We start from the raw sequence: 27172 nt of genomic DNA on the forward strand, positions 1-27172 counted from the left end.
TTTTTGGCCGCGTCAGATCTGGTTCCCTCTTCTTCTGGAGTTGTCCTCCGAAGAACCATGGAGATTGGAGTGTTTTCCGACCCTCATCACGCAGGACGAAGGGGCGCTTCTGCATCCCAACCTCCGGTCCCTGGCTCTCACGGCCTGGATGTTGAGAGCGTAGACTTTGCCTCTTTGGGTCTGTCAGAGGGTGTCTCCCGCATCTTGCTTGCTTCCAGGAAAGATTCCACTAAAAGGAGTTACTTCTTTCTATGGAGGAGGTTTGCCGTCTGGTGTGACAGCAAGGCCCTAGATCCTCGCTCTTCTCCTACACAGACCCTGCTTGAATACCTTCTGCACTTGTCTGAATCTGGTCTCAAGACCAACTCTGTAACGGTTCACCTTAGTGCAATCAGTGCATACCATTACCATGTGGAAGGTAAGCCGATCTCAGGACAGCCTTTAGTTGTTCGCTTCATGAGAGGTTTGCTTTTGTCAAAGCCCCATGTCAAGCCTCCTACAGTGTCATGGGATCTCAATGTCGTTCTCACCCAGCTGATGAAACCTCCTTTTGAGCCACTGAATTCCTGCCATCTGAAGTACTTGACCTGGAAGGTCATTTTCTTGGTGGCAGTTACTTCAGCTCGTAGAGTCAGTGAGCTTCAGGCCCTGATAGCCCAGGCCCCTTACACCAAATTTCATCATAACAGAGTAGTCCTCCGCACTCACCCTAAGTTCTTGCCAAAGGTTGTGTCGGAGTTCCATCTGAACCAGTCAATTGTCTTGCCAACATTCTTTCCCCGTCCTCATTCCTGTCCTGCTGAACGTCAGCTGCACACATTGGACTGCAAGAGAGCATTGGCCTTCTATCTGGAGCGGACACAGCCCAACAGACAGTCCGCCCAATTGTTTGTTTCTTTTGATCCCAACAGGAGGGGAGTGGCTGTGGGGAAACGCACCATATCCAATTGGCTAGCAGATTGCATTTCCTTCACTTACGCCCAGGCTGGGCTGGCTCTTGAGGGTCATGTCACGGCTCATAATGTTAGAGCCATGGCAGCGTCAGTGGCCCACTTGAAGTCAGCCACTATTGAAGAGATCTGCAAAGCTGCGAAGTGGTCATCTGTCCACACATTCACATCTCATTACTGCCTGCAGCAGGATACCCGACGCGACAGTCGGTTCGGGCAGTCAGTGCTTCAGAATCTGTTCGGGGTTTAGAATCCAACTCCACCCCCCTAGGCCCATTTTTATTCTGTTCCAGGCTACACTCTCAGTTAGTTGGTTAAATTATTAGGTCAATCTCAGTTATGTCCTCGCCGTTGCGAGACCCAATTGACCATGTTTGTTGTTTTGAGTGAGCCTGGGGGCTAGGGATACCCCATCAGTGAGAACAAGCAGCCTGCTTGTCCTCGGAGAAAGCGAATGCTACATACCTGTAGAAAGTATTCTCCGAGGACAGCAGGCTGATTGTTCTCACAAACCCGCCCGCCTCCCCTTTGGAGTTGTGTCTTCTCTTGTTTGTCTTGCTACATATGGGACTGACGAACACGAGCTGGTTCGGGCTGGAAGACGGCCGCGCATGAGGACTAGCAAAGGCCTTTGCTAGTAAAGTTTTCCGATTTGGAGGGGCTGCCGTGGACGTCACCCATCAGTGAGAACAATCAGCCTGCTGTCCTCGGAGAATACCTTCTAGAGGTATGTAGCATTCGCTTTATGTAATTGTATTCTTTTTAATAGTTACCACTATTTTACCTGGCACTGCCATCAGGCTTATTGGTCTGTAATTTCCTAGATCACCCCTGGAACCCTTTTTAAAAATTGATGTAACGTTGGCCACCCTCCAGGCACTACAGATGATTTTAATGACAGGTTACAGATTACTAACAGCAGATCAGCAATTTCATTTTTGAATTTTTTCAGTACCTTTGGATGCATTCCATCTGGTCCAGGTGATTTACTACTCTCTTAATGTGTTGATTAGGCTCAGTATGTCTTCCAGGCCCACTGAGATTTCTTTCAGTTCCTCCACATCATCACCCTTGAAAACCATTTCTGATACAGTTGAATCTTACATCTTCTTCTGTAAAGACCGAAGCAAAGAATTGATGTGTCCTCCTTAAGTGCCCCTTTTGTTCCTTTATGATCTAACAGTCCCATGGATTCCATCGCAGGCTTTTTGTCTTCTGCTGTAGTTGAAAAAGCTGTTACTGTGAGTTTTGCTTCTTCGACAAGTTTGTCTTCATATTCAGTTTTAGTTTTTTTTTATCAATGTTTTGTCTTGCCAGTGCATATGTTGCTTCTTATTTTCTTCATTTGGGTCATTTTTCCATTCTTTGAAGGTCATTCTTTTGGCTCTAATAGCGTCTTTCACGTTACCTTTTAACCATGCTGGCTGTTGTTTTCTGTTCTTTCCACCTTTGTAAATGTGTGGAATGCCTCTGCTATGGGCTTCTAAGATGGCATTTTTAAACAACGTCCATACCACTTATATTTTGTGATCTCCTCCCTGTAAAAGAAACAGGAGGCTACATTCATAGTGCCTTCTCTAGATACTGAAAAGGCATTTTGATGGATGCCAGAAAAGTTTTTGACAAGATAGAGTGGGGCTTCCTTTTTGATGTCATGGAATGGTTTGGTATAGAGCAAGCCTTCATTCGGAGGGTTGAAATGTTATATCAGGCCCTCAAGATGTAGATCTTTAATTCAGTTCTATCTGACTCCATTGAGCTACAGAGAGGAACTATGTAAGGGTACTCTCTTTCCTCTCTGTTTTTCAGTATTGCTCTGGAACCCCTGACCTTGGCTATTTGGTAATCTCTGATCCTGTGCGGGATAGTGTATAAGAGTAGAAAGGAGGATGTTGCGCTACGCTGATGATATTTTATATTATCTTTGTTGATGCTATTTTAATACTTTTTATTGAGGAATTTTCTTCTCTTCTGGGATACAAAATGAATTGTTCAAAATGTGAAGTTCTGTTGCTGAACATACACTGTAGATCTGATTCAATGTACTTATCTTTGGCAGCCCCAATTTTTCATGTACTTGTTTGTGTGGTATAGAAATATGTGTGAAGGTATAGTAGAGAGAAAATTTTCTCATGCATAATCATGAACAGCAGTTGCTATCTTTATCCTGGTGGGCTCAACTTGACTCCATCAAAATGGTATTTGTACCCAAAATTCTATATATTTTAAGTATGTTGCCTTTCCTTTTACCCCTTTCATCACATTTTTGATAGAATGTTATCTAATTTTGTGGAATAAGAAACTTCAAAGAGTTACTCTTGCTAAACTTAAACTTCAAGTTTTGGGGTAGGTTTATTTTTCCTGATTTGCAGCTCTCTGGGAAAACATAGCTAAAGTCATCCAAAATGTTGAGAGTGGCTGATTTTCATGTCATGGGTCCAAATCAAAATGAAAGTTAATGGATTCCATGTTCAGTTTATCTAATGTGTGATTTTCTAACCTGTGTAATAAAAATCTCAGTATTTTTAATAAATACTTTTGGAAAGGCTGTTTCTGGCGTCTTCATGTTTTCCCAGAGATAATTGCATTTTGCTTTTTTGTTACGACAGGGCTGTGCTTGGGTGAAGCCATCAGTAGATGTGGACAAATCCTGCTGGTTAGAAGTTGGTGAGGTCCTGGTTTCACCTTGATCTCTAGTAGCCCTTTTATCTGTGATTCTTCTGTATTACTGTCCTATTTGTTTTTTCCCATTTGTAGCCTGAACTGTGTGTGTGCCTTTAGGCTCTTTTGAGTATTTTGGAGAAGGAGCTAGTCCTATTTCACAGCTCTACATGTCTTTGGTTTAATCCAAAATTGATTAACAAGCCTGTTCTAAATTGGAAAACTTAGCAGCACTGTGGTATTCGGTACCAACATCATGTTCTGGTTGGGGAAACAATTTAAATAATTTGAGCAGCTCCAATAGGATTTTATTTGTTTGTTACACAACACCTTTACTGGATACATCTTCAACATGTGATTCGGAAATTGTGTTCAGACTTTTCCTCCAACTGCTTATCCAACACAGCAGATCTTATAAAGGTCTTTATTTCTAAGTAGAAAGATGCTTCAGCCTTTATCAATGGCTTGCATTTGCTCATACAGATCCATGCTGTGGGCGTCAGAGAGTATAGGAGAGAGACTTGGATGCTGCTGTAACAGATGGAGAATGGGAAACATTGTGGTTTTCATCAGTGCATGTCTTTAAATCAGTTTCTATTATGCAATCTACATTTTTTTAAAGCACAGAGTGGTGTGGATTTCAAAAGTTGTAAAAATGACATCTGTTCTAACGTGTTGGTCCTGTCTAAGGGATATTTGTTTTGTTACATTTGTACCCTGCGCTTTCCCACTCATATTCAATGCGGCTTACATATTGTATACAGGTACTTATTTGTACCTGGGGCAATGGAGGGTTAAGTGACTTGCCCAGAGTCACAAGGAGCTGCCTGTGCCTGAAGTGGAAATCGAACTCAGTTCCTCAGTTCCCCAGGACCAAAGTCCACCACCCTAACCACTAGGACCACTCCTCTACGCCTTACCTTATGTTTATTTTTTGTCCTAATCATAGTGATTTTTGTTTGGGGATATGGACTAAAATTAGCCTGTCTGGGTTTTAAGAGCCACTTTCTTTTCAATTATATGGCTGTCTTTAGCACTAACTAGATCATTATTAAAGGAAGGTGCTTTCATTTATGATGATTTATGAATAATAGCATTGAATCTTATATAAACTGGAGGATTAACACTGTCTTGGATGTATGGATGTAGTGGAATACTTTTTCTATAAAAAGTATGAAGTGGCAGCTGCAGAGAAGAGGAAATGCTTCCTAACTCATTTTTCTAAATGGGATGGGCTAGACATTAATATATCTGTGAATTAACGAATGATAGTACTGCACTGGTGGCTTTTGAAACTGTTATATTGTTTTTTTGTTTTTTTGTATTAATATTTTGAACACTAAAAATGAAGTTCTAGCTATAGAGTTCTAAAGGTATATCTGCAACACTTGAGTGGTTGGAGGATGGGAGAGGTTTCGAAAGATTAGAACAAATCTAGAATTAAAAATCTGTGAGCTGCCAGTAGTACAAACGTGCTAATCTGAAATGAGACCCAAATTTGAGGAGGTGACTGTAGAAGGAGGTGAGGAAAGAAAATAGTAGGTGCACCCTAAACTGAAGTGAAAGTTTTAATAAATTGACTTCTTTGCTGTAAAATGAGGTTCTGTTTGTGCAGTCATTATGAAATAAAACCAGCAAATATCTTTACAATCATATTTTAGTGAAGTAACTGCTGAAGAAACTTCAAGTGTCCAAGATATTCAAGAGTATTCTTCCGCAGAGGTATGCTTTTGTTTTCCTTTCTGAAGCATGGATTTATAATTGCAAGTTAGAATATGTTTCTGTGTTTGCATTATAACATTTATCTCTTTAATTAATAAAATGGAGTTCATGCCAAGGATAGAGATGTTACTAGTGGTATGCCTCAAGGACTGGTTGTTTTGTTGTTTTGAACATTTTTGTAAGAGATTATGAAAGGGCTGTCTGGAAAGATTTGCCTCTTGGTGGATGTCTACAGATAGGTGCAGTGGAATGTGTAGGTAACAAGAGATCAGAATCTAGCAAAGCTTGAGGAATGGCAAAAAAATGCAGCTGAAAGGAGGTGTACTTGGGGGTAATCTAAGAAAATATTTCAATACAGAGAGAAAGGGTGGTGGTGGTTGATACAGCCTCCCAATGGAGGTGATGGTGAGGACAGTATCTGAAGTCTAGAAGCATGGGACAAGTACAGAGGATCTCTAAGGGAGAGGAAGAGATAGAGATGGATGGACAGACTAGATAGGCTGTAGAGTCTGTTACTGCTGTCATTTGCTATGTTTTGATTTTAAATACTATACATTCAGGGGATGGAAAGTTATATTCCAATAGGAAAGCTTGTTCTTATCAAGGTGGTAGTTTCTGTGTAGGCCATTAAGATTTGGATTTCACTCTCGTGGGTCAATATTTGGATGGTGAGCTCGCATAGTTGAGCAGGATATATAGAAAAGATTTGATGTCCTGGTTCCACATATAAACACACAAAATAATGAAACTAGTAATGATCATGGAACCTTTATTATTGATGATTTTTTAATAATAGGGGTGGTCTGACATTTGTTTGGGATGATGTATGTATAGAGGATCCTATTAGGAGGTAAAGGTTAGACAAGATAAACTGCTAAAATCTTGCAAGCCGTATTTGTGCCTGTTTATATATGGTTTGGGAGTTTGCCTGCGCTCATTTAAAAAAAAAATTGAGTATATTTTAATGCCCATAAAATGTCCCTTTTTTTCAGGGCAATAAACAGGAAAAGAGAAATAAGACAAGTCCCAGCAAGCAAACAGAGGCTAAGTACAGTATTCAGTTTTTATATTTTAGTCTTGAGTTGTGCTTTATGATTTTAATGCAAATTGCAAAATGACTGTAATATACAGGAAGAGAGGCATAATAATTTACATATAGAGGCTAATCATAACAGGGTGCCTAGACTTATAGGTAAGCCATACACCGGTGCCTTTACAAATAATCTGCCTGAAAGTTCCTGCACAAATTTACATCTGTTGAAAGCAGAAATAGTGTTATCTTTGTCAGTGGAAATCCATGCAAATGCTTGTATTTTATAAAATATATACACACATTCTGATCCTGTCCCCACTGTCCATTCTCTAGCCCCAGAAATGACTGGGTGTATATTTGTAAAGTAGGCACTGTGGTTTTCTTAGAACCTACTTTGATGCGCATTTATGCCCCTGGGCAATTCTGTGAGTGTGTACTTGATCACTAGAACAGATTTTTCCATTCTCAAGTTGCTTATAAAGTTATCTATATGAGGCCTTATTCTAAAGGTTATGCTCCTAAATTTACGCTCGTAAATTTAGGAGTGTAATTTATTCTCCTAAATATATGTTAAATCTATGAGCGTAATAGGCCCTAAATTAGGAGCATAGATTACACTTGTAATTTAGAAGCATAAATTTAGGAGTATAAATTTAAATTTAGGAGTATAAATTCAAACTTAGAAGCATAACTTTTATAGAACAAGGCCTATAAGGGGTAATTTCATAAAGCTTTTGTATGCATGTGAAGCCTGTTCTGCACTCAGAGAAAGGCTTTTAGAAAATTGGGCAGCTGCATAAAAAGTAGCCACGTGGATGGAATGCCCTTATTTTACGTGACCTGTGTTTTGACATTCCCAGGGACATGGTTTCTATAGAGCACAGATGTCAATGTAGTGTACATATATTTTAAAATATGTGGGGACAGGGGACATGTAGAGTATCCTGCCCGAGGTAAGAAAGACCATTTTGCTGTCAGTGTGGGGAGTAAGAAGGAATATTTTGTTCACATTGGGCGTGGACAAGGTCCCGTTCGTTGTGCATTCAGCTTTTTAGCTGCTTTTCCTTACACCAAATAATTAGGATTGATGATTCGAGGGGGGTGTCGCACTGCACCCGGGGAGGGGAGGGGGGGGGTGTCGTGCTGCACCCGGGGGGGGGGGGGTACGCAGCGGTGAACTGCCCTGGGTGGCAGCCGCCCTTGCTAAGGCACTGTCCCTGCGTCTAGATTTACTTGGGCTGGGCCATATTCTATAACGAGTGTAAATTTGTGAATGCCCACAAAATTCCCATTTCCCCGCCCATAGCCATGCCCCTTTTGAACTGTGCGCTTTAGAATTTAGGCACAGTTCATTACAGCATAAGCCTAGCAAGCTGTGCATGTAAATTCTAATTATTGCCAATTATTGCTTTTTAAGTGCTGTTAACACTGGCTCGTTAAGCCAATTAAGATGTATTATGGATTACGCTTAGATTTAGGCGCGGAACGCTAGGTGTGATATATAGTCTGGGGTTAATCAATATCAAATACTAGCTTCCAAATAAAAAAAAGAATTAGTTAAGATAATTCTTATCAGAATATAACTATTTCTTCAGTTCAATCCCAGACAATTCTTGGATTTTTTTTAGTGGTTTGAGAGGGTATTGGAGTTTTTTGGGAAGCATGTAACTGGCTGTAGTATTGACACCTCTTTTTTTGCACAATGTATTTTTTTCCTTTTTTTTTCTAAATAGAAATTTTCTAGTTATTTCTTTGACTCCCTCTGTATTGTGCTCTAAAGGTTTGCTATTGCTTGTAATTTTGTTTTCTTTATATTATCACTGATTTTTTTCCCAAGTGTAATTTGCTGCTTATGTAAATGATTTTTTTTTTTAAGTAAAGATTTTCAGTGCACTCATTGCATTGGCCCCTTAGGAAGCAAAAGATAAGCATGGTCTTCTGGTTTCTTGTGAATGCTACTCTCAAAGTACAAGAAGAAAAAGAATTATGTATAATTCTGTCAAATAGCACTCTTGGGGAGCACATCAAGAATCAGCTTCGTGAAAGCACTGCATACTGCTCATTTAAAAAAAAAAAAATACCATTTTCAGTTGCTACAACTTAAGTAGCAGCCTTTGCAGTAAAAACAAACTATATTAGCCACACCTGTTCTGCTGAGCCTATATTCCTTCAAAATGAGCCTTCTATCATGAATCAGTTGGATAAATTGAGAGATTCTGTGAGCTGTGGAACCCGACCGTGCCTGGCTATTACTAAGATGGTAGAGGTATCACAGTTGTTTTAATTTCAAACACAAATTAAAAATGAATTTTTTAACAGGTATGCAAGATTCATTTTTCTGCTTTCCAGGTACTACACTCCTGGCTTCATTCCCCTCCCCCCCCCCCCCCAAAAAAAAATAAATACTGGTTGCAGACAGTAGCACTTCAATTAACGCTATCAAATATACAGAAGAAACCTGTCCTCGCAAAAAGCAATGGCAGTCAAAAACAGCGAAGATGACACAAAAAAAAGGGGGGAAAAAAATTGTGTATATATATATAATGATCAAAAACAGACAACAACAAAAAATTAAAAAATATATATTTAAATATGAAAATAAAAAGTAAAAAAGGAGACACAAGAAAAAATGAAAAAATATGGTAGATTTATTGGGGTGATATGACTCGACACAGCTGTGTTTCGGCCCAACTGGCCTGCGTCAGGAGTCTGTTGCACCTTATGTGTATTATATGATGATATCAGTCCTTGGAAGGAGTGCTGTTGCACACGTCTTTATTCAAAAACACTGCCTTTAAAAAGGCTGTGTGCTCGATCTAGCAAAAATCGTTGTAGAAAATTCTATATTTCATCTTCGCTGTTTTTGACTGCAGACAGTAGCATACTTTATCACATTAGCTTTGGGCCTGCAGCCACTATGCAAAATGCAAATGTAGATATTAGGTGTGGAGCCAGTATACTGAAACGCAGGGCTGCCCTGGGTGGGGGCAAGATTACCCTGGTCCTGGCCTCCAAATGGGGCCTGGAGCCATCAATAGAAAAGCCTTTTTTTTTTTTTTTGTGCCTTCTGCTAGCTGGCACAGGCAGAAGGCTGAATTGGTCTCCTCCAGTGTTCTGGGATATCGCATTAACTGCTCTGCCGGCCACGTCCTGCTTCCTATGTGAAGTATTTCCTATTTCCGCATAGGCAGGAAGGGACATAGCAGGAAGAAAGAGCAGAGTTAACACAATCCGATATCCCGGCACACAGGAGCAGGAGACAGACTGAGCAAGCAGTAAGCTACTGCCAGGCTTGCGTCCTGGCAGGGGGGATGCCCTAAAGATTGTTTGCTCCAGGCCTGGCTTGATCTCTTGGTGGCCCTGTTGAAATGAGCACCAGTGAATCTGGCTACGTATTCCATGACTTAAATCTTAGAATTATTGGAACCCAGGTTGGTTCAGGGACTGCTCTCATGAGAAACGTTTGTCATGTTTCCTTATGCTTGAATCTTGCTTTTACTTGCTTTCCAGAAAAAAGGATTCCTTTGATTTTCAAAATTCGCCTGACTCGCTCATTCACGAGACGGTAAGTTTGAATGGATCACTAGCCTTGAATTTGAGGTCACTTTTAATGTAATTGCCTTACAGTGGTAGTGAGCAGAAAGGACAGCAAAAATTATTTTCTAAAGATTAACTTTTGTGAGAAAATAATGGAATGTGTGGTTCCAAAAAAGTTGTTAATGAAGAAATTGGTCATCTTGGAATTAGGGTAATTTTATAAGGCCATGCCTAGTTAACATGTGTTTGTATGTGCATTTTCAAATGCCTATTTTATAAAGCCAAATATGTGTACCTGCTTGGTTTGATAAAGTACTAGTGTAGCTGTGAAAGAAAGCGTGCATATCAGGGCAGACTGATCATTGGGACAATAGGGCAGCACCCAAGGGCCCACTCACATCTAGCTTCCTTATAGTTCAATCATGTTTGATAGGTGGTTAGAGGCCACATGACACTAGCCCATTACAAAGCATAAAATTGTATTGCTTTCTAAATTGTATTGCTCTCCTGTCTCCCTGACTCTCACCTATCCACCCCCATCCTGTTAGACTGTCACTGAAATGCTTTGATGATTCACTCATATATACTGTCATCTACCAACATTTGCTTATTTCCGGTCTGACGAAGAAGGGCAACCTTCGAAAGCTAGTCAAGAAATGTATTAAGTTATGTCTAATAAAAAAGGTATCATCTTTTCTTTTCCATGTTTTATTTGTTTTATTTCTATTGATTACCTTTAAAAGTGGACTAACACGGCTACCACACCTCTGTACTTTGATGAAACGATAGATTGTTGTACTGCAGATCCTAGAGAACTTTGTTAACAGCCTTTTTTTAAATGTCACGCCCCACTGTGCCAACCACATAAAGCATGTATACAAAGGTATACGTGCATATTTACACCTTCTGCACAACAAGTATAAATTTCAGTAGGTATTTCTGCTCTCTTGGGGTTGGCTCTAGGAGCCTATTTTATGTAACCACAAGGTCTGGTGATCACCTAGGTGGCTCCCTAGTGCATGCTGTGGGTGATGGGAACCACATACACGAACAAATATATTTGTTGGTGGGACCAAGGCCAGGACTGGACTAATCCAGGAGGCAAAATAAGCAGCTCCAACTTTAGCAAGCTCCACTCAATAACTTAACCAGCACCAAATGTTTTGTTCTGAACCCAGAATTTACTTAATGCCTTAAATTCACTTATAAAGGCATATAACAATGTCCAATTTGGCAGAGGCATCAAACATAACTGTAGCAAAAGTATTTTACAATGCCTATCCAGTACTTTCCTCCAGTTTATCAGTAGTGCTCCCTTCTGCTTAACTCTTAATTCCCATCACAGAGAGTGGCAGAGTAAACACTGTTCTTATCCCTATTCCTGCTGTGGGAACAGACAGGAGGATTAAGTCTCTGATTAGATTAATTTACAATTCTGCTGAAAGTAGTGGTATGCTCCAGGGTATCTGAGCTCTGATGTGGGGTTGCTAATTTGGATTCTTTTAATGGCGATTGGGATCCTCAGAAATCTGCAGAGGTGACAAATGATGTTATCCTTCAGCCTTGAAATGTTCCTGAGCCCTACAGGGTTTGTGGCCAGTACACATCGATGAAATTCACAAGCATAGCCCAACTTTCCTATCTCTCTTGTGTGATTAGAAGGGATGTAGAGGGGCCTCCACCCTCATTCATCCTGCACAGATTTTGGTTTTGGTTCCTGCCACTTCAACCCCTTTACCATATGCCTAATAGTATACTGGTCTGGGTGAGAATGAAAAAGGCTGGCTTGAAAGCTCACCTTAGCTAATAAAGGTCAGAGGCCGGGAAGAAGGAAACCCAAAAGATATGCAGGGTTGAGTTTGTTTTATAATCAGAGTAGGTTTCCTGCTGCCACCATTTCCTTTCATGGATTATCCTAGACACACTTATATTCTACCACTTTCTGCATCTTCAGTCCCTTTCTGGAAAAGGCCAGAAGATATACTTGTCTACTCAGTCAGTCTGCCTGTCTACAGATGAAGCCAGAGTGGAAGTATTTTTCTGTTGATGATTTAATGTAAGGGCACTGTGAATCTGATCAAGTATTCCAAATGCCATATTCTCTGGTATTCTCCATTTGTAAAAGCACATAGGCAGTGGGGATTAAGGAGGGGATTAACTCCATTAATCCCTCCCAGCTGTAAGCTCTCAAAAGCTCATGTTATCTTTTTCCAGTTTTATAGGGGAGATCAGTATATCTGCTAGAAATCCATTTTGGTAGAAAGGTTTCTGATTAAGGTCCAAGAGAGAGAGAGAGAGACCACCAAAGGAAGATGTTTCCATAAGAACAGAATGCTGTATAATTATGGTAGGGTCCAGTAGGATGAGAAATAGTGAAATGGAGAGCCTGATACCAGTGAAGATAAGATGGTCAAGCAAGTGGACTAGAATATTGTTGATTGAATAATCAGAATGAAGGCAGTCTGGTAGTGCTCAGAGATCTGTGAGAGATGGGAGTACTGAAATGGGACAGTAGTTTGAAAGAACAAGATAATTTAGGGCAGGGGTCCTCAAATCCAGTCCTTAAGGTCCACAACCCAGCCTGGTTTTCAGGATTTCCACAATGAATATGTATGAGATCTATTTGCATGCACTGCTTACATTGCCTGCAGATCTCATACATATTCATTGTGAAAATCCTGAAAACTAGGCTGGGTTGTGGACCTCAAGGACTGGATTTAGGACTCCTGATCTAGAGGGAAAGTTCTATTTGCAAGTTGAGGTACAAATTCCAGAAGATTGAAATTTAGTTGAAAATAAGAAGTAAAAGGAAGAATGCATCAAAATGAGCAAGAATAGTTGTGAACATAAAATTATTATGGGAAAAGAATATGGTTTAGAAACTTTAAAGCTCATTTATAGAGATGCAGTCTCCTGTCTGGATGATCATCAAAGATTAGAGGCTTACAAGTCTATCAAGAAAGCTGAGCTTGATTTATTAGACAGGGCAGTGGCGTAGCAAGGGAGGGCGGTCCACCCCGGGTGCACGCCGCTGGGGGGGGGTGCCGCAGTGCACGCCTGTCTGCTCCCAGTTCGCTACGCTCGCTAAATTCTCTCGTTCACTGCAGCAGCTCCCTCCTTCTGCCCCAGAACAGGTTACTTCCTGTTCCAGGGCAGAGGGAGGGAGCTGCAGCGAACGAGAGAATTTAGCGAGCATAGCGAACTGGGAGCAGACAGACGCGTGCTGCAGCACCCCCCCCCAGCGGTGTGCACCCGGGAGGGGGTGTCATTTCATGGGGGGGCGCGCTGCACCCGGGGGGGGGGCGCATCGGCGATCTGCCCTGGGTGCTGTCTAGGCTAGGAACGCCACTGGAGCAGGGCTGCCAAGAGGAAGAGGGGGCAAGATTCATCTGGGCCCAGTTTCTAAGGGGGGGGGCCTGGCACCATCAGTGGTAGGCACACAGGCAGAAGTTTGGATTGATGTTTGACCTACCTTGGTCTGTGTGTCTCCTCCTCCTTTGTGCCGGGACCTGGGTTATTGCGTTAACACAGCTCTGCCATCACAGGTCCTTCTTCCTGCCTTGTCTCACCGCATCCTGTGTAAAGTACTTCCTGTTTCCGCATAAGTGGGAGGGGATGCGGCAGAAAGAAGGACCTGTGATGGCAGAACTGCATTAACACGATAACCTGGATCCCGGCACACAGGAGCAGGAGAGAACAGACTGATGGGGAGAGAGCAGACGCAGTAAGTGACGGTCAAACTGCAATTCTGATTTTGATTTGTGTTGGAGTGGGGGGCAGCCCTACCCTGGGGTCCAGCTTTGTCTCTTGGCAGCCCTGGTGGGGAGGCTTCACTTCAAAGCTCAGGTTGTATTATTTTTTGTTGGAGACACTTCAGTCAAGAACATTGTGTTCCAAAAGAAAGTCCTTACTGCATTGGATTTCTTCACAGTAAGCAACTGTAAAAAGTGCTAGTACAGTTTCACATTACAATAAATATGGAATGCAGAATAGGGGTTAGATCCTTTGTTGCAAAAACCTGTGGGACACAAAATTCTTATCCTTTGGGTTGTTGTGTCCTGCTTGCTACTTTGATAGTGCAAAACTTGATTGGGCTGAGGAAAACCCATCTAGGTTGCAATGAAAGATGAAGCAGAATTGGAGCACCAAGCTGCAATACTGGAGGTTTCATCCAGCAATAAACATGAAACTGAAAAGAGATTACCCTTCATTAATTTGTCTACTTTGCACAATTTATGCCAGATTTTAAGCTCCAAATTATCTGACCACAGGGTCACTACTTGGGTAACAAGCTAGCTTAGTATCTCAAATTTGTTCCAAAGTAAAGAGAGGTAACTTTACCAATACTGTTTTTTTTTCCCTCTTCCTTGCTTGGTTTACATTATAGATCAATCAGTCTTGCTGAGGTTACATCATGGATTACACAAAATATGATTTTCAATCTCACTAAAACTGAAGCAATCTGGTTTCTGTGGCTCTAAACTTTACCTCCCTCTCACTTATTTATTGATTCTACTCCACTGCCTTTCAAAGACATGATCCCAATCCTTGACGGTATTTTTAAATATTTCTTTATCTTTTGCTCCTCGTATCCCCCATGTTGTGCAATAATCATTTCATGATTTACAGAAACTAAGATTCCTTAAGCCATTCCTTGATGAGCCCTCAAAACATTGCTTTGCTCTGTCATACTTAACCGTTTGGACAATTGTAACTCCCTTCTTGCTGGGTGTCCTTTATACTTTATTCACAGACTTCAGATAGTTCAGAACACTGCAGTTAAATTAATCTATGGTGCTTACAGATCTGTTTGTTACTCCTCTCTTTCAGGCCCAACATTGGCTTTGAATTTCCTCTAAGATAAAATTTACAGTTTTGCTTCTCACTCATAAAGCTCTATATAGCAGTTATCCATTATATCTATCTTTGATGTTGGTGCCTTGTGTCCCCAGCCACTCATTGCACTTCTCAACAGCTAGCTCACTTGTAGTCATTCCAGTATCCGTGTTTCATCCTGATTCTTCTTGTTCCTCAGCCTTTCGTTGTCTTGCTCTTGTTCTCTGAAATCAGTTTCCTGCTGATGTTCATTTGGAGAGTTCAGTGAAGCAGTTCAAAGTGTCTTTGAGAACTTGGTTATTCTCCTGAGTCTTCTCATGAATTTTCTGGGCCACTGTTCATTTTTGCCCTTTCTCCCTCTGTCCCTTCCCCTGCCTATGTGACTGCCTCCATTTTGTTTCTTGTTATCCATAGCCTGTTTGTTTATTGAAATTATTGTGCTATTGCTTCCCTGCCCTACTTGTTGCCTGTACATCTGTGTTTTGTCTTTTCTTGTTCTACTAATTCTAAGTGTTTTTTATTCAGTCTTCTGCTTTATGGGTTGTTATTTTTATTCCTTGCTTTGTATACTGGGCCTTCAGGATAGAGATAACGGTCGTCCTTTAATCTGAAAATGACCCAACATGGGCCGTGTTTCGGCGTACAAACGCCTGCCTCAGGGGTCAGAATGGTTCTTATGTGTTTAATATGGAATAATGAAAATGAACCATGAAGTTAGGGCATATTGCCCACTACGTTGTGATTGTCCTATTAAACAGAATGCCCTAACTTTGTGGTTCATTTCCATTGTCAGATCTCCTTTATCACTGTTGGTATGAGGCCTGGGTGAGAGACTACTGAAATTACCTTCACGGCAGAAACACTTTACTGTTCATACTCAAAAGCGGTTCCCCGATGCTGGACCGCATTTCGACACTTCCTCAGGAGGAACCAGCGTTTCATCTACAGTATTGCAATAATATCGCTATTAATATAGATTCTGTACATACCTTATCAACACAGTGTTAATCAACAACCTCATCACTTACTATTATACTCATATGCGAATGCCTGCCGGAAGGATACTCGTTCCAGCGGGGGTCAGGGATCACATCACTGAGCTGCGCTACTAGGGCGGAACTTTTCCTTTTTCAACATCTGGCGAGGGAAACCATGCCCACAACATTAAAGGGTCACCACATCAAACCCATTCGACCTCACGATTGAGGCTGAACGGGGTCACCGTCCCCCAGGTAAAAATGTAACGTTGTTCAAGTACCAGCAAACAAGCACTAATATCTTCATGAGTAAGGGGAGGCACTTGCACCAATATGACACAGCAAAGCTGATCAATTGAGTGGTTACATTGTTGCCAATGGGCCACTATTGGATTTTCCTGCTTGTTATGACGCAAATTGCTGATGTGTTCAGCTAATCTGCTTTTCAATTGTCTTTTTATATGGCCAATATAGTACAGATCGCATGGGCATATGATGCAATAAATCACTCGTTCGCTGGTACATGTGGTAATTTGTCTCAAAAAATTTTTTTTATTGTTAGTATGGGGGGCGATGACCTCACTGGTATCGCAAGAATACTGGCAGTCCACGCACCCCCCACACGGGAAATGCCTGCCCCTGCCAGTATCTCTACTAGGTCTCTTAAGTAACTCGCTTATGTTTGCTTGTCATCTGTACGCTGCTTTGGGGTGCTCGCTGAACTCGGGGTGAACCATCAGAACATGCCAGTACTTGTGTATAATGGCACTGATAGCAGCAGCCTTTTGAGAATATGGAATGACACATGCCATCATGCGGTGAGGAGGTTTTTGTTGGGGTAAAAATAGCCACGGGCGGTGGGCATATAGGGTCCTTTTGTATGCGCTTCTAAGGACCCTCATGGGGTCCCCTCGAGTAATGAATCTATTTGACAGGAACACCCTATTGCATTATCAAAGTTTCCACCACACTAGTTTGAAGAAGGGTGTTCCTGTCAGTCAATTTCTGCGATTGTGACGTTTGTTCTTCTATTACAGAGTTTAAAATACAGGCAAGAACCATGACAGATAGTTACTGCTTTTAAGCCTATATTGGTGAATTGTGGTATGAATATCATGCGTCATTTTATGTCTATTCTACATTGTATATGTTCATATTGTTTACCGATATTTGAAATTAAGGGTAGACAGTAAGGGTGAGTGGTGAATGAGTGTTGATGGATATGAGTGTAGTCAGATGACTTATGTCAACTGATGTGTAAAGTGCTGTAACAATAATAAGCAAGGTTTTTGGTACATTGCTGGAGTTTTTAGTGTGTTAACATATAGTATTAACACCAATACCAAAAAATGTAAATTCTGATTTAAATAAGGTTTCTAATTACAGATCAATAGCTAGTTTTACCTAGTTTTCAGAAAAAAATTGGAAGGGTTTGTTTCCCTACAATTTTCAACTTTTTCTTTTAAGATGCACTAATTGTTTATGTGCAGTGCAATCTGGATTTTGTAGGACGTATAGTACTGAAACTTTACTTCTCACTTTATGGTCACCGCTGTGAACTTTCCTAAGCCTAGCAATGTGTCAAGTATGTAAATAAATAAAAGCATGATTTCTGAGATCAGAATATTGTCAATTAAAGAACAAGTCATACAGTTTGTGTCAGCTGCATTTGATTTAGTGGGCCATAATTTGTTAACAAAAGCTAGAAATTTCTGGTAAAGAATTAACTTGGTTCAGAGGACTTTGCCCTATAGAATTTATAGTGTTAAGATGAATGGAGCCATATCTGATTCTTGGAAAGCAACTTGTGGAGTGCTACACAGCTCATCTTTGTTACTTGCTTTTTAAAATGTTTTAATGATGTCCTTTGATGAGCAATTATTGAATATAGATGTTTATTACTTCATTTATGCTGATGATATAGTCCTAGTTCCAGCTATATCTGATCCTTTGAGTACCTTCCAGACTATGAAGAATTTTTTTTTTTAATGTGTAAGCTTAGTCAATATCTTGTAAATTGAGACTGAATAAGGTAAAATCTAAGTACCCTGTTTACAAAGACACATTAGTGTTTTTTAGCGCACACTAAAAATTAGCACGCGCTAACCGTGTAGACACCCATAGGAATATTATGGGTATCTACACGGTTAGCGTGTGCTAATTTTTAGCGTGCCTTTATAAATAGGGTCCTTAACATTTGTGGCTGGATACACCAGAATTTAGTTTTTGACAAGATCACACTTCCTTTGAATCAACCCTGAAAATTCTAGGAGTTATTCTAGATCCTACTGTATGTTCACAGTGGAAAATCAAGTTAATGTAGTGGTTTCTACAGTATTTTGGAAGTTATGCTTGCTTGCTTAGGTGTATTTGATCTTACTTCCATAAAGCTCAATTTCAAATTTTGATTAGGTCTTTTAAGTCAACTAGACTATTGCAATATCCTCTACACAGGGCTAACTGCAAAACTGTTATAAACTTCAACTAGAAAATATGGCAGTGAGAGTGATTTGCAAGTTGTGGAAATATGATAGAATTACTCCAGCTTTGTATAACTTTCATTGGCTGCCGTTAAGATTCCCAGCTCCAATTTAAAGTCTGTTTTGTTTTTAAAATTCTGCATAAATTGGCACCATTTCATATGATTCCTCTTCTAACTTTTCCACATTCTAATAGATCATTATGTTTAAATCATTGTTTTAATTTATATTTTCTTGAATCGGTGGTGATTGAAAAAGTTATTATAAAAATATTTTTATGTATATATGTTTTAATTTTGAATTGTGGTGAGTATTTGCATTTTTTTTATAATCCGCCTTGAATCCACTTGGCTAAAGAGTGGACTGTTCTTTTTCTTCTCTCCTCTTCTATGAGCTCCCTGGATTAGCATTGGTTGTGAAGTGCTCTGCCTTTCTCCCTTTCATTTTCACAGCTAGTCACCTTTAGAAACAGCTTCAACAAATGATAGGTTAGAGTTTGATGCTGTTTCTTTTTTTTTTTTTTTTTTAATGTACTTATTTTTATGTACATCATTGAGTTGGTGTGAATAGAAGCACTACCATATAAACTCTTGGTCATCATCTTTCACTACCACTGGGCTCAGGGTCTGAGACAGGCTTCCTTTTTCCTCATTGGTGAATCCTGAAAGTAGGTCTATAGGTTGCTGGTTTTTCTTACAACCAGCTATTCCCAGGGAGACAGAAAACAGACTGTCTCCCTTTCTCTCTCACAAGGATACTTTCTATATTTGATAGAATTTCCTGACAGTCCCCTGAGCTGTTCCTTTTTGATCATTTGTAACCAAGTAGATCCATCTACCTCACCTCTGTAGGCTCGTAATACACTACAGAAAATACTTAACTGGTCAACCTGTACAAACCTCAGTACATAAAATGGGGATGGTCCTAAAAGATGTAATTAAATTCATGAAACTCAATAAAATCATATTGGTGCAGTCAGTGGTGAAACAATTTAACCCATTTTATCGACGCCAGATTTAACTATTGTAGCAGACCTCTGTAACCAATATTCAAGTAACTACTCTCTCCCTCTTGGCCATCACTCACTTCCAAAGGTAGACAAAACCTACAGTAAATGGATGAATTTGTTTTGACTGGCAAATTAGTTTATAAAGTTGTTTATTTCATAAAACTTGATATACCGCTGTGGCCTAACCAAATAAACATTGAGTGGTTTACATAAAAAATAAAAAAATTAAAAACAGTGGTATACATGCAATAAAAAAAACTCTTATAATTAAATATATATATATATATATATATATATATATATATATATTTGCATCATGAGGTAGAAGGGAAGGTTAAAGTGAATAGATTGGTCTTCAGGGCTCATGCAAAGGTCTGGAGAGTAGGTTGATTACAGATATTTGAAGAAAGATTGTTCCAAAGTTTAGGACCAATGTAACTGAAAGCGGTGGTGTCACAGGTAGTTGTTAGCCGGAGTTATGTAGGGGATGGAAGGGTAAGAAGGTTGTGGTCGACTGATCAAAGAAAACGCAGTGGTGTGTAGGGGCTAAGAAGATTAAAGTATTTTAAGGGCAATTTTTAGTGTCTGCACAGCTTGACCTATTAGTTAAATTTCCTTTGAAAATATGGGCCAACGTGCTAGAATTATTTTAACCCTGATCTGCCCCTTTTTTGTCCCTCCACAGCTAGTTCTGCATGTTGTAAAAGTATATATATATATATATATATATATATATCTACAACCATTGGGAAGAGAGAGTTTTGAAATGCCACACATGAATAAGCATGCTTGTGTAGTCCTTTGAGAATTTTTCCCTGAAGGCAGTAATTAGCCTTTCCCTGAGTAAAGTAGCACTGTACTTATAGAAATCATGGCGTTGATTGTTGTACCACCTCTTTTTGGTTAAAACTTACCTGCATTATTCTGTTAGTTTACCAACACATCTCTGATAATGTTTCATTAGGCAGTAATGAAAGGAAAACTGTCCTTATAGCTCTGCTGTAGAACAGATTCAAGGGTGGTGGGTGTCTTAGGTGAACCTTCAGCTTTGTTTTCCACCGCCCAACTCTCAGGCCTTTATCTTGCATTCCCCCCCCCCCCCCCCCCCAAAAAAAAAAAAAAAAAAAAGATTGTGATAATTAAACACAGTATTCATCATTACCACACAAATGTGCTATACAATTGTAAGTTACATTATGTACTGATGGTTCTTTGAATCTGTGTGTTTGTCAGTACCTCTTGTTTTGCTTTAACTGCATATCCTCTTTGCTGCCTCATGAAATTGCTGCCTTAGGCAACTGCCTAGACGTGCCTAATGGCGGACCGATCCTGCTTTACATAGCAGTGCACAGACTGTTTGTTGCCTCCTGTATCTGATAGGTTTAAGTTTCTTCATTTCATTAAGTACTTTGAGGATGCTTTTGAAAAAAAATGCATCTTGTGTGCATTGGGAGACCTAAAGGCTAGAGGAATATTGGGGCTTAAAAGAGAATCTCCAAGCAGTGGAACCCGGAATGCCCTTTTGCCTGTCCATTGTGCAGTAATGTCTTGAATACTGTGAGAAATTCTGGTCAGTTCTTCACTAAAAGGGTGGTAGTATGTATGATTTATAAGTTTTATATAAAGATTGTAGATGCCACCTCCATACAGAATGATTTAAGTCAGTTTTGCAGCTTATAAGTACCTTATAAAATACGAATACCGAGAAAAACAATGCAAAGAAGAGCCATAAAGAGGGAGAGGAGCAGTAGCATAACAGATGAGCCTGGTTGGGCATGGCCCCATGCACTTGGGCCTCAGGACCTCCAACAGCAGCACACATTTGTGGTAGCTGGCAGGAATTCCCAGCCACCAAGCAATCAGCTGTAGCATTTCTGAGCCACCAATGCCATATGTGAAAACTGAACATGTGCTTGGGTGGCAGTGCTAGTGGCTCAGGAACACTGTCACCAAATGCCAAACTTTGCAGCAGGGAGTTCTGGGTGCCTTTGGAGAAGATCCCTGTCAGCTCAGGTATTTATATATTGAGTTGGGGAGGTGGTAGAGAATGGGAGGGGATGGGGTCAGGACATTTTCGTGCTTACCCTAAATTTGGCATCTGGCTACGCAATCGGCAAGGAGAAGGACATGAGTTCCATATGAGGTGTGGTTCAAAATTAATGTTTTCCATGAAAAAAGGATGTTAGATGGGGAATTAGATATGACTGTTTTAAAGTTTACTTCTGTGTGTAGAAATAAGTGTATAGGTAACTACTATTCACTCACAGAATACAAAGTCAAGGAGCATCTGATGATACTATCGAGCAAAAGTTTGCAAGGATCATCCTGGAATGGAGCATTTAACTATGTTCTCCAGTTTTGCTATTTGAAACTGGGTCCTGAGCTACATGGACTTGGCTCTGACTCCAATTTACTCTTACTGCTTTGCCTTTGTTGATTTTAGGTTCTGGAAGCAAAAAATAAAATTTTCACCCCCAAGAAAGAAACTGCACACAGGTAACATGCTATAAAGATTTGAACGTATGTTTCTTTTTTGCATCTTACTCAATAAGTTTGGGTGCCAAATGGGGTCAGAAACCTGGCATTTGAGGCCATGCCCTGGTTGTGCTCTCCATAGTTGCATCATTCTGCACCTGCAGGGGGGTCACACAATTTTATTTGGCCTCAACCTTGGAGTCACAGCCACAAAAAGAGTGATAGGCACTTGTATAGAGGCTGACTTTTTTTACATTTAAGTTGGCAGGCATCCTTTTATTGCCTCCCCGGTGGGTTAGGATGTTATATAATTATGCAGTATGGTTTGAGTTGAGGTATTGAATTCTACTGGCCTCATTAATTAACATTGAGTTCACTGAATTGTACTGGTCCCAGCTCTAGGCTCTTGATTTGCACTGGATTAGTCGGTCCATTTATTTATTTATTTATTGCCTAGACCTAAGTGATTTACAGTTTTTCATTACAGGTACTGTCACTGTTCCTAATGGGCTCACAATCTAAGTAGTATATTGTACCTGGGGCAGTGGGGGCTAAGTGACTTACCCAGGGTCACACAGAGCCTGGTTCCTCAGGGTCTCAACCCACTGCTGACTGTTAGGCAGATGTGGGAATCGTATCCAGTTGCCCAGATCTACAAACTGCTGCACTAACCATTAAGCCACTCCTCCACTCCATACTCAGTTCATATCTGGAGGCATTGGATCTTAGCCCAAACTTACTAGGCAGCTCATTATTACCTAAATTCTTGTTTATGAAGAATAAAAAAAAAATTGTTTGAATATAACGAGTTTGTATCCTGATTATTCAGGATTACAGCCTCATTAATTGGTTAAACTGCTTTACTAATTTTCCCTGCCTGTCAAGTGTGTGATATAGTGATTGCTCTTGAATGAGTAAAAGGCATGCAAATGCACTTTTAACTGAAATGAGCTAGCCTTTCATTGGGAAATGTATTCATTTTGTCCTTGGTATGTTGTAAGATAAAAATATCCTTTATCCTTTATTTACATTTTCTAGACCAGCTTTAGTTTCAGGATATCCACAATAAATATGCATGACATTGATTTGCATATACTGCCTCCATTACATGCAAATCTTTTTCATGTAGATTCATCGTGGATAGCTTGAAAACCTGAATGGCAAGGGGGTACTCCAGGACCACCTATGGAAACACTTCTCTAGGTCCCACTGTAATATTTATAGCACTGTCTTTTCATAGGTGGGTTAGGGCTGTTATGGTGTGGTAAGTTTTCAGTATAGGTTTTGGGTGTCTTTTTGCAGGGGTTTGTGTTATTTCACTGTGTCTAGCCCTATTTGAAAGTAGGCTCTGGGGCAAGGGCTGCACTACTCCCAACTTGAGGATCAAGGCAGTTCACATACAAGAAACTCACAATAACATGAGTAATTACATGAAATTAAAAAGATGATAGAAAAAGAAACTTAACATTTATTAAAAAAAAAGGTTTTCAACCTTCTGCGCAATTGCATATAACATACCTCTAAGCATATACATGATGGCAGTGCATTTCAAAGAGAACATAGCATCAAATTGGCACTTAAACCGTACTCATTAAATGCTAGAAATTTTAATAAGCAAGAAAAAATCTGAAAAACAAATTGAATGAGCAGTTCTGAAGTGTTACCATACAAAACATGAAAAATCATACAAACAGTTTTAAACACAGTAGGCGCCTCGATAGAGAGCCAATGAAGTTTCCTCATATATGAAGTGATACTATCATATTCCTCTAAACGAAAAACCAATCGCACAGCAGTATTCTGTATCATATGAAAACATATTCTGCAAAAGTCTATTTTCCTTAGCATAACTTCCTATATTTATTTATTTTAGGTCATTTATACCCCACCTTTTGCCACAGTTTTTCAGCCTCAAAGTGGCTTACAATGAACTATTAAATAAATACAATACAGTGCACAGTAAAATCAGTTACAGTTACAGCCCTAGAGTTCATATAAATCTTTGCACCCATGTTCTGGAGGTATGTGTGTAACTTAGTGCACAGTTGACAGGTGGGTGCACTATCAGAGATATGGGTGCAGTTAGAGAATAGTGCTTAGGTGCACTTTGGGCACATATAGGCATATTTGTGCACATAACACTCATATATGATATTGTATGCAGTCTCTTCATTCACTCAGATCCAGTCCACTAAAGTACAGCAAATAGTTTTTCACACTTAAGACCTCAGCAATGCTCGGGTTATAACATTTAAAATACCATTGAGATTTCTATACCCACCTCATTATTGGTCTCAAAATATCTTATTTTGAGACTGATAAGGAGGTTGGTATAGAAATCTCAGTGGTATTTTAAATGTTATACCTTGAGTGGCACTGCTGAGGTTTTTAAAAAAAAATTATTTGCTTTACTGAACTGGATCTGGGTGAATGAAGAGACTGTTGATATTGAGAAATCCCTAGATGATACCGTGATTGAATGAGCCTTCATTGCTGGAGTTTTTGCACATTAATTGTATGCATACATAATTTATAGAATTATCCCAAGTGTGGAAAAAATACTGCAAGCCATTGGATGAGCCTCCCTTCCTAAAATATTAAAATACTTTCCACTGAGGTTCAAAGAAGAGAGCACCGGTTCCCATGGGTTTATTCATGATTCATCATGAAATTGTTCATTCTCTTCTCACCAGTATAGTGTTTGGAAAAGGGAGTGACAGAGTGAGCAAGTTTGTTTTTCCTCTCAGAGGTTAGAAGCAAGTTAGTGGTCAGGCAGTGAAGTTTTATAAAACTGCATCCTCTCTGCTTTAGAACAAGCATGCCTCCTTTTCACCCCCTATCTTGAAGCATGTCAAAAGTCATATCACCTCACAGAGCAGGCATTCTCAACCTGGTCCTCAGGACACACCAAACCAGTCTGGACTTTAATATTTATAATGAATACGTTTGAGATATATTTACATGTGCTGCCTCCTTTTAATGGATATTTCATGCATATTCGTTGTGGGTATCCTGAAAACCTGGCTGGCTTGGCGTGTCCCGAGGACTGGTTTGAGAGTCCCTACTTTACAGTATAGGAGGCTCGATAGAGGTTGTCTGTATGTCTTCATTCCCCCCCCCGGTATACTTGGCCCAGCTTTGCTACAGAGTTCTAATTTGTTAATTTCTGGATTTATTTTAGGGATAATGAAAGTTCAAAAAAGAAACTTGTCTTAAGTGCACCAGAAATGAGAAGGGTAAGAGTCGTCATGTTTTTCTCAAATGTGCCCATCACTGAAAAGTTTGCAACTTTGTTCTTTTATCTGATCACTTCATTCCTACAAGCAACACTTATGGCCTGCAAAAGCCCTAAGAGCCTAGTGTGTTATGGAGATTGGCCACACTTCGATGTGTTTTAGCAGCCAATGCAGTGATGTGCAAAAAGGTCTGGAAACAGGGCATCACCTATAAATGCATGTAGAAACCCTGAAATTATTGGGTCTTCATGTACTGTGTGTTAGCATGTCAAACCCCTTTTTGCCAATTTTCCATTCCTAATAGTAAACTTTCATAGGTAGTCTAATAAAGTTTATTAAAATGTAAAAATAGAGAGCTGCTATGATTTGTAGAAAACTGTGTTCCTATTTTTCCAGGCTAGCTTGCTAGCAAAATTTCATGTGCAAGTTTACTCACCAGCTTGTTTGCAGGAATCGAAAGTTTGCCTGTGAATGAAGGTATTACTGTGTAAGAAATCCTTCTGGTCAGTTAGTTTGATTATTTGTAGGAATCGAAAGTTTGCCTGTGAATGAAGGTATTACTGTGTAGGAAATCCTTCTGGTCAGTTAGTTTGATTGTTTGTAGGAATCGAAAGTTTGCCTGTGAATGAAGGTATTACTGTGTAGGAAATCCTTCTGGTCAGTTAGTTTGATTGTTTGTAGGAATCGAAAGTTTGCCTGTGAATGAAGGTATTACTGTGTAGGAAATCCTTCTGGTCAGTTAGTTTGATTGTTTGTAGGAATCGAAAGTTTGCCTGTGAATGAAGGTATTACTGTGTAAGAAATCCTTCTGGTCAGTTAGTTTGATTGTTTGTAGGAATCGAAAGTTTGCCTGTGAATGAAGGTATTACTGTGTAGGAAATCCTTCTGGTCAGTTAGTTTGATTGTTTGTAGGAATCGAAAGTTTGCCTGTGAATGAAGGTATTACTGTGTAAGAAATCCTTCTGGTCAGTTTATTTTTATTTATTTATTTATTTGTTACATTTGTACCCCACATTTTACCACCTATTTGTAGGCTCAATATGGCTTACATAGTACTGGAGAGGCGTTTGCCGACTCCGGTGTGAACAAATACAATTGGTTTGTGGTAAGATAAAGTCCGTGTGGCAGAAGTCACATTAGGGATCATAGAGCGGAAGAGTTGTGTTATGTTCATTACGTGCTTTGATTTCTTGTGTAGCTGAGATCAGGCATTTAAGTTGGATTGGTGGGGTATACCTTTTTGAATAGGGTGTTTTTTTAGTATTTTCCAGAAGTGTAGGTAATCGTGCATCTTTTTCAAAGCATTTGGTAGCTCGTTCCACAGTTTTGTACTTATGTAAGAAAAGCTGGATGCGTAAGTAGATTTGTATTTAAGTCCTTTACAGCTTGGGTAGTGTAGATTTAAATATGTTCGTGTTAATTTGGATGCGTTTCTGGTTGGTAGGTCAATAAGGTCAGTCATGTATCCGGGGGCTTCGCCATGGGTGATTTTGTGAACGATTGTGCATATCTTGAAGGCAATGCGTACCTTGATTGGGAGCCAGTGTAGTTTTTTGCGGAGGAGTTTTGCACTTTCAAATCATGTTTTTCCAAATATAAGCCTAGCTGCCGTGTTTTGAGCAGTGTAAAGTTTCTTTAAGGTTTGTTCTTTGCATCCTGCATAGATTCCATTGCAGTAATCTAGTTGGCTTATTACCATTGATTGTATCAGGTTGCAGAAAGTCTCTCTTGGAAAGAATTGCTTCATGCGTTTGTCTTCTAGTTGGTCTTCTAGTACCCACATTCTCAACCTCCAGTGCTGTATCTTTTGTATGGAGACTGCTCTTACTGCACCTCCAAACAGCATTTTATTGTCATGCTTTTTATTGTGTTCTTATATCATGTCTCAGTTACCTTTAAAACTCGCATACTGTTCAGCCAGGCCCAGATGACTTGTGATACTAACACCACCTGTTGTTGCCTCATGTCTAGTTTTGCTGATTCTAGAGGTTTATATTCTGTATTTTTCAAAGTAATTGAGTGCTGTAGCGTGGTCCTAAAATTAATTGTATATTGGGAGAGGGGGTTGCATCATGAAAATTAATTTTTAGCCTTATTTTTTAGGTGGATTCCATTTTTTTCATGGCCTTAATTAAACTATAAAGCAGAACTTGGAGTGGGGGAGGGTATAAGGTAGGCCAAACTATGGCATCAAAGGATCTTTTTAAGGTACTCCTGCACTTAAGAATATCAACTTAAAAATAATAAATAATGAAA

At 39.9% G+C, this 27172-nt stretch overlaps 1 protein-coding gene across 1 annotated transcript in view; it reads left to right on the forward strand.

Moving 5' to 3' along the window:
* The window catches only part of SYCP2L (synaptonemal complex protein 2 like), a 331807-nt gene that overhangs the window by 169817 nt on the left and 134818 nt on the right, over window positions 1–27172 (forward strand). The window contains 5 exon segments of the mRNA XM_030210982.1: window positions 5273–5333; window positions 6326–6381; window positions 9877–9931; window positions 21649–21701; window positions 24862–24916. Of these exon segments, the coding sequence (XP_030066842.1) occupies window positions 5273–5333; window positions 6326–6381; window positions 9877–9931; window positions 21649–21701; window positions 24862–24916 (280 nt within the window).

Source organism: Microcaecilia unicolor, chromosome 1, assembly GCF_901765095.1.
Source record: "Microcaecilia unicolor chromosome 1, aMicUni1.1, whole genome shotgun sequence".
Lineage (NCBI taxonomy): Eukaryota > Metazoa > Chordata > Amphibia > Gymnophiona > Siphonopidae > Microcaecilia > Microcaecilia unicolor.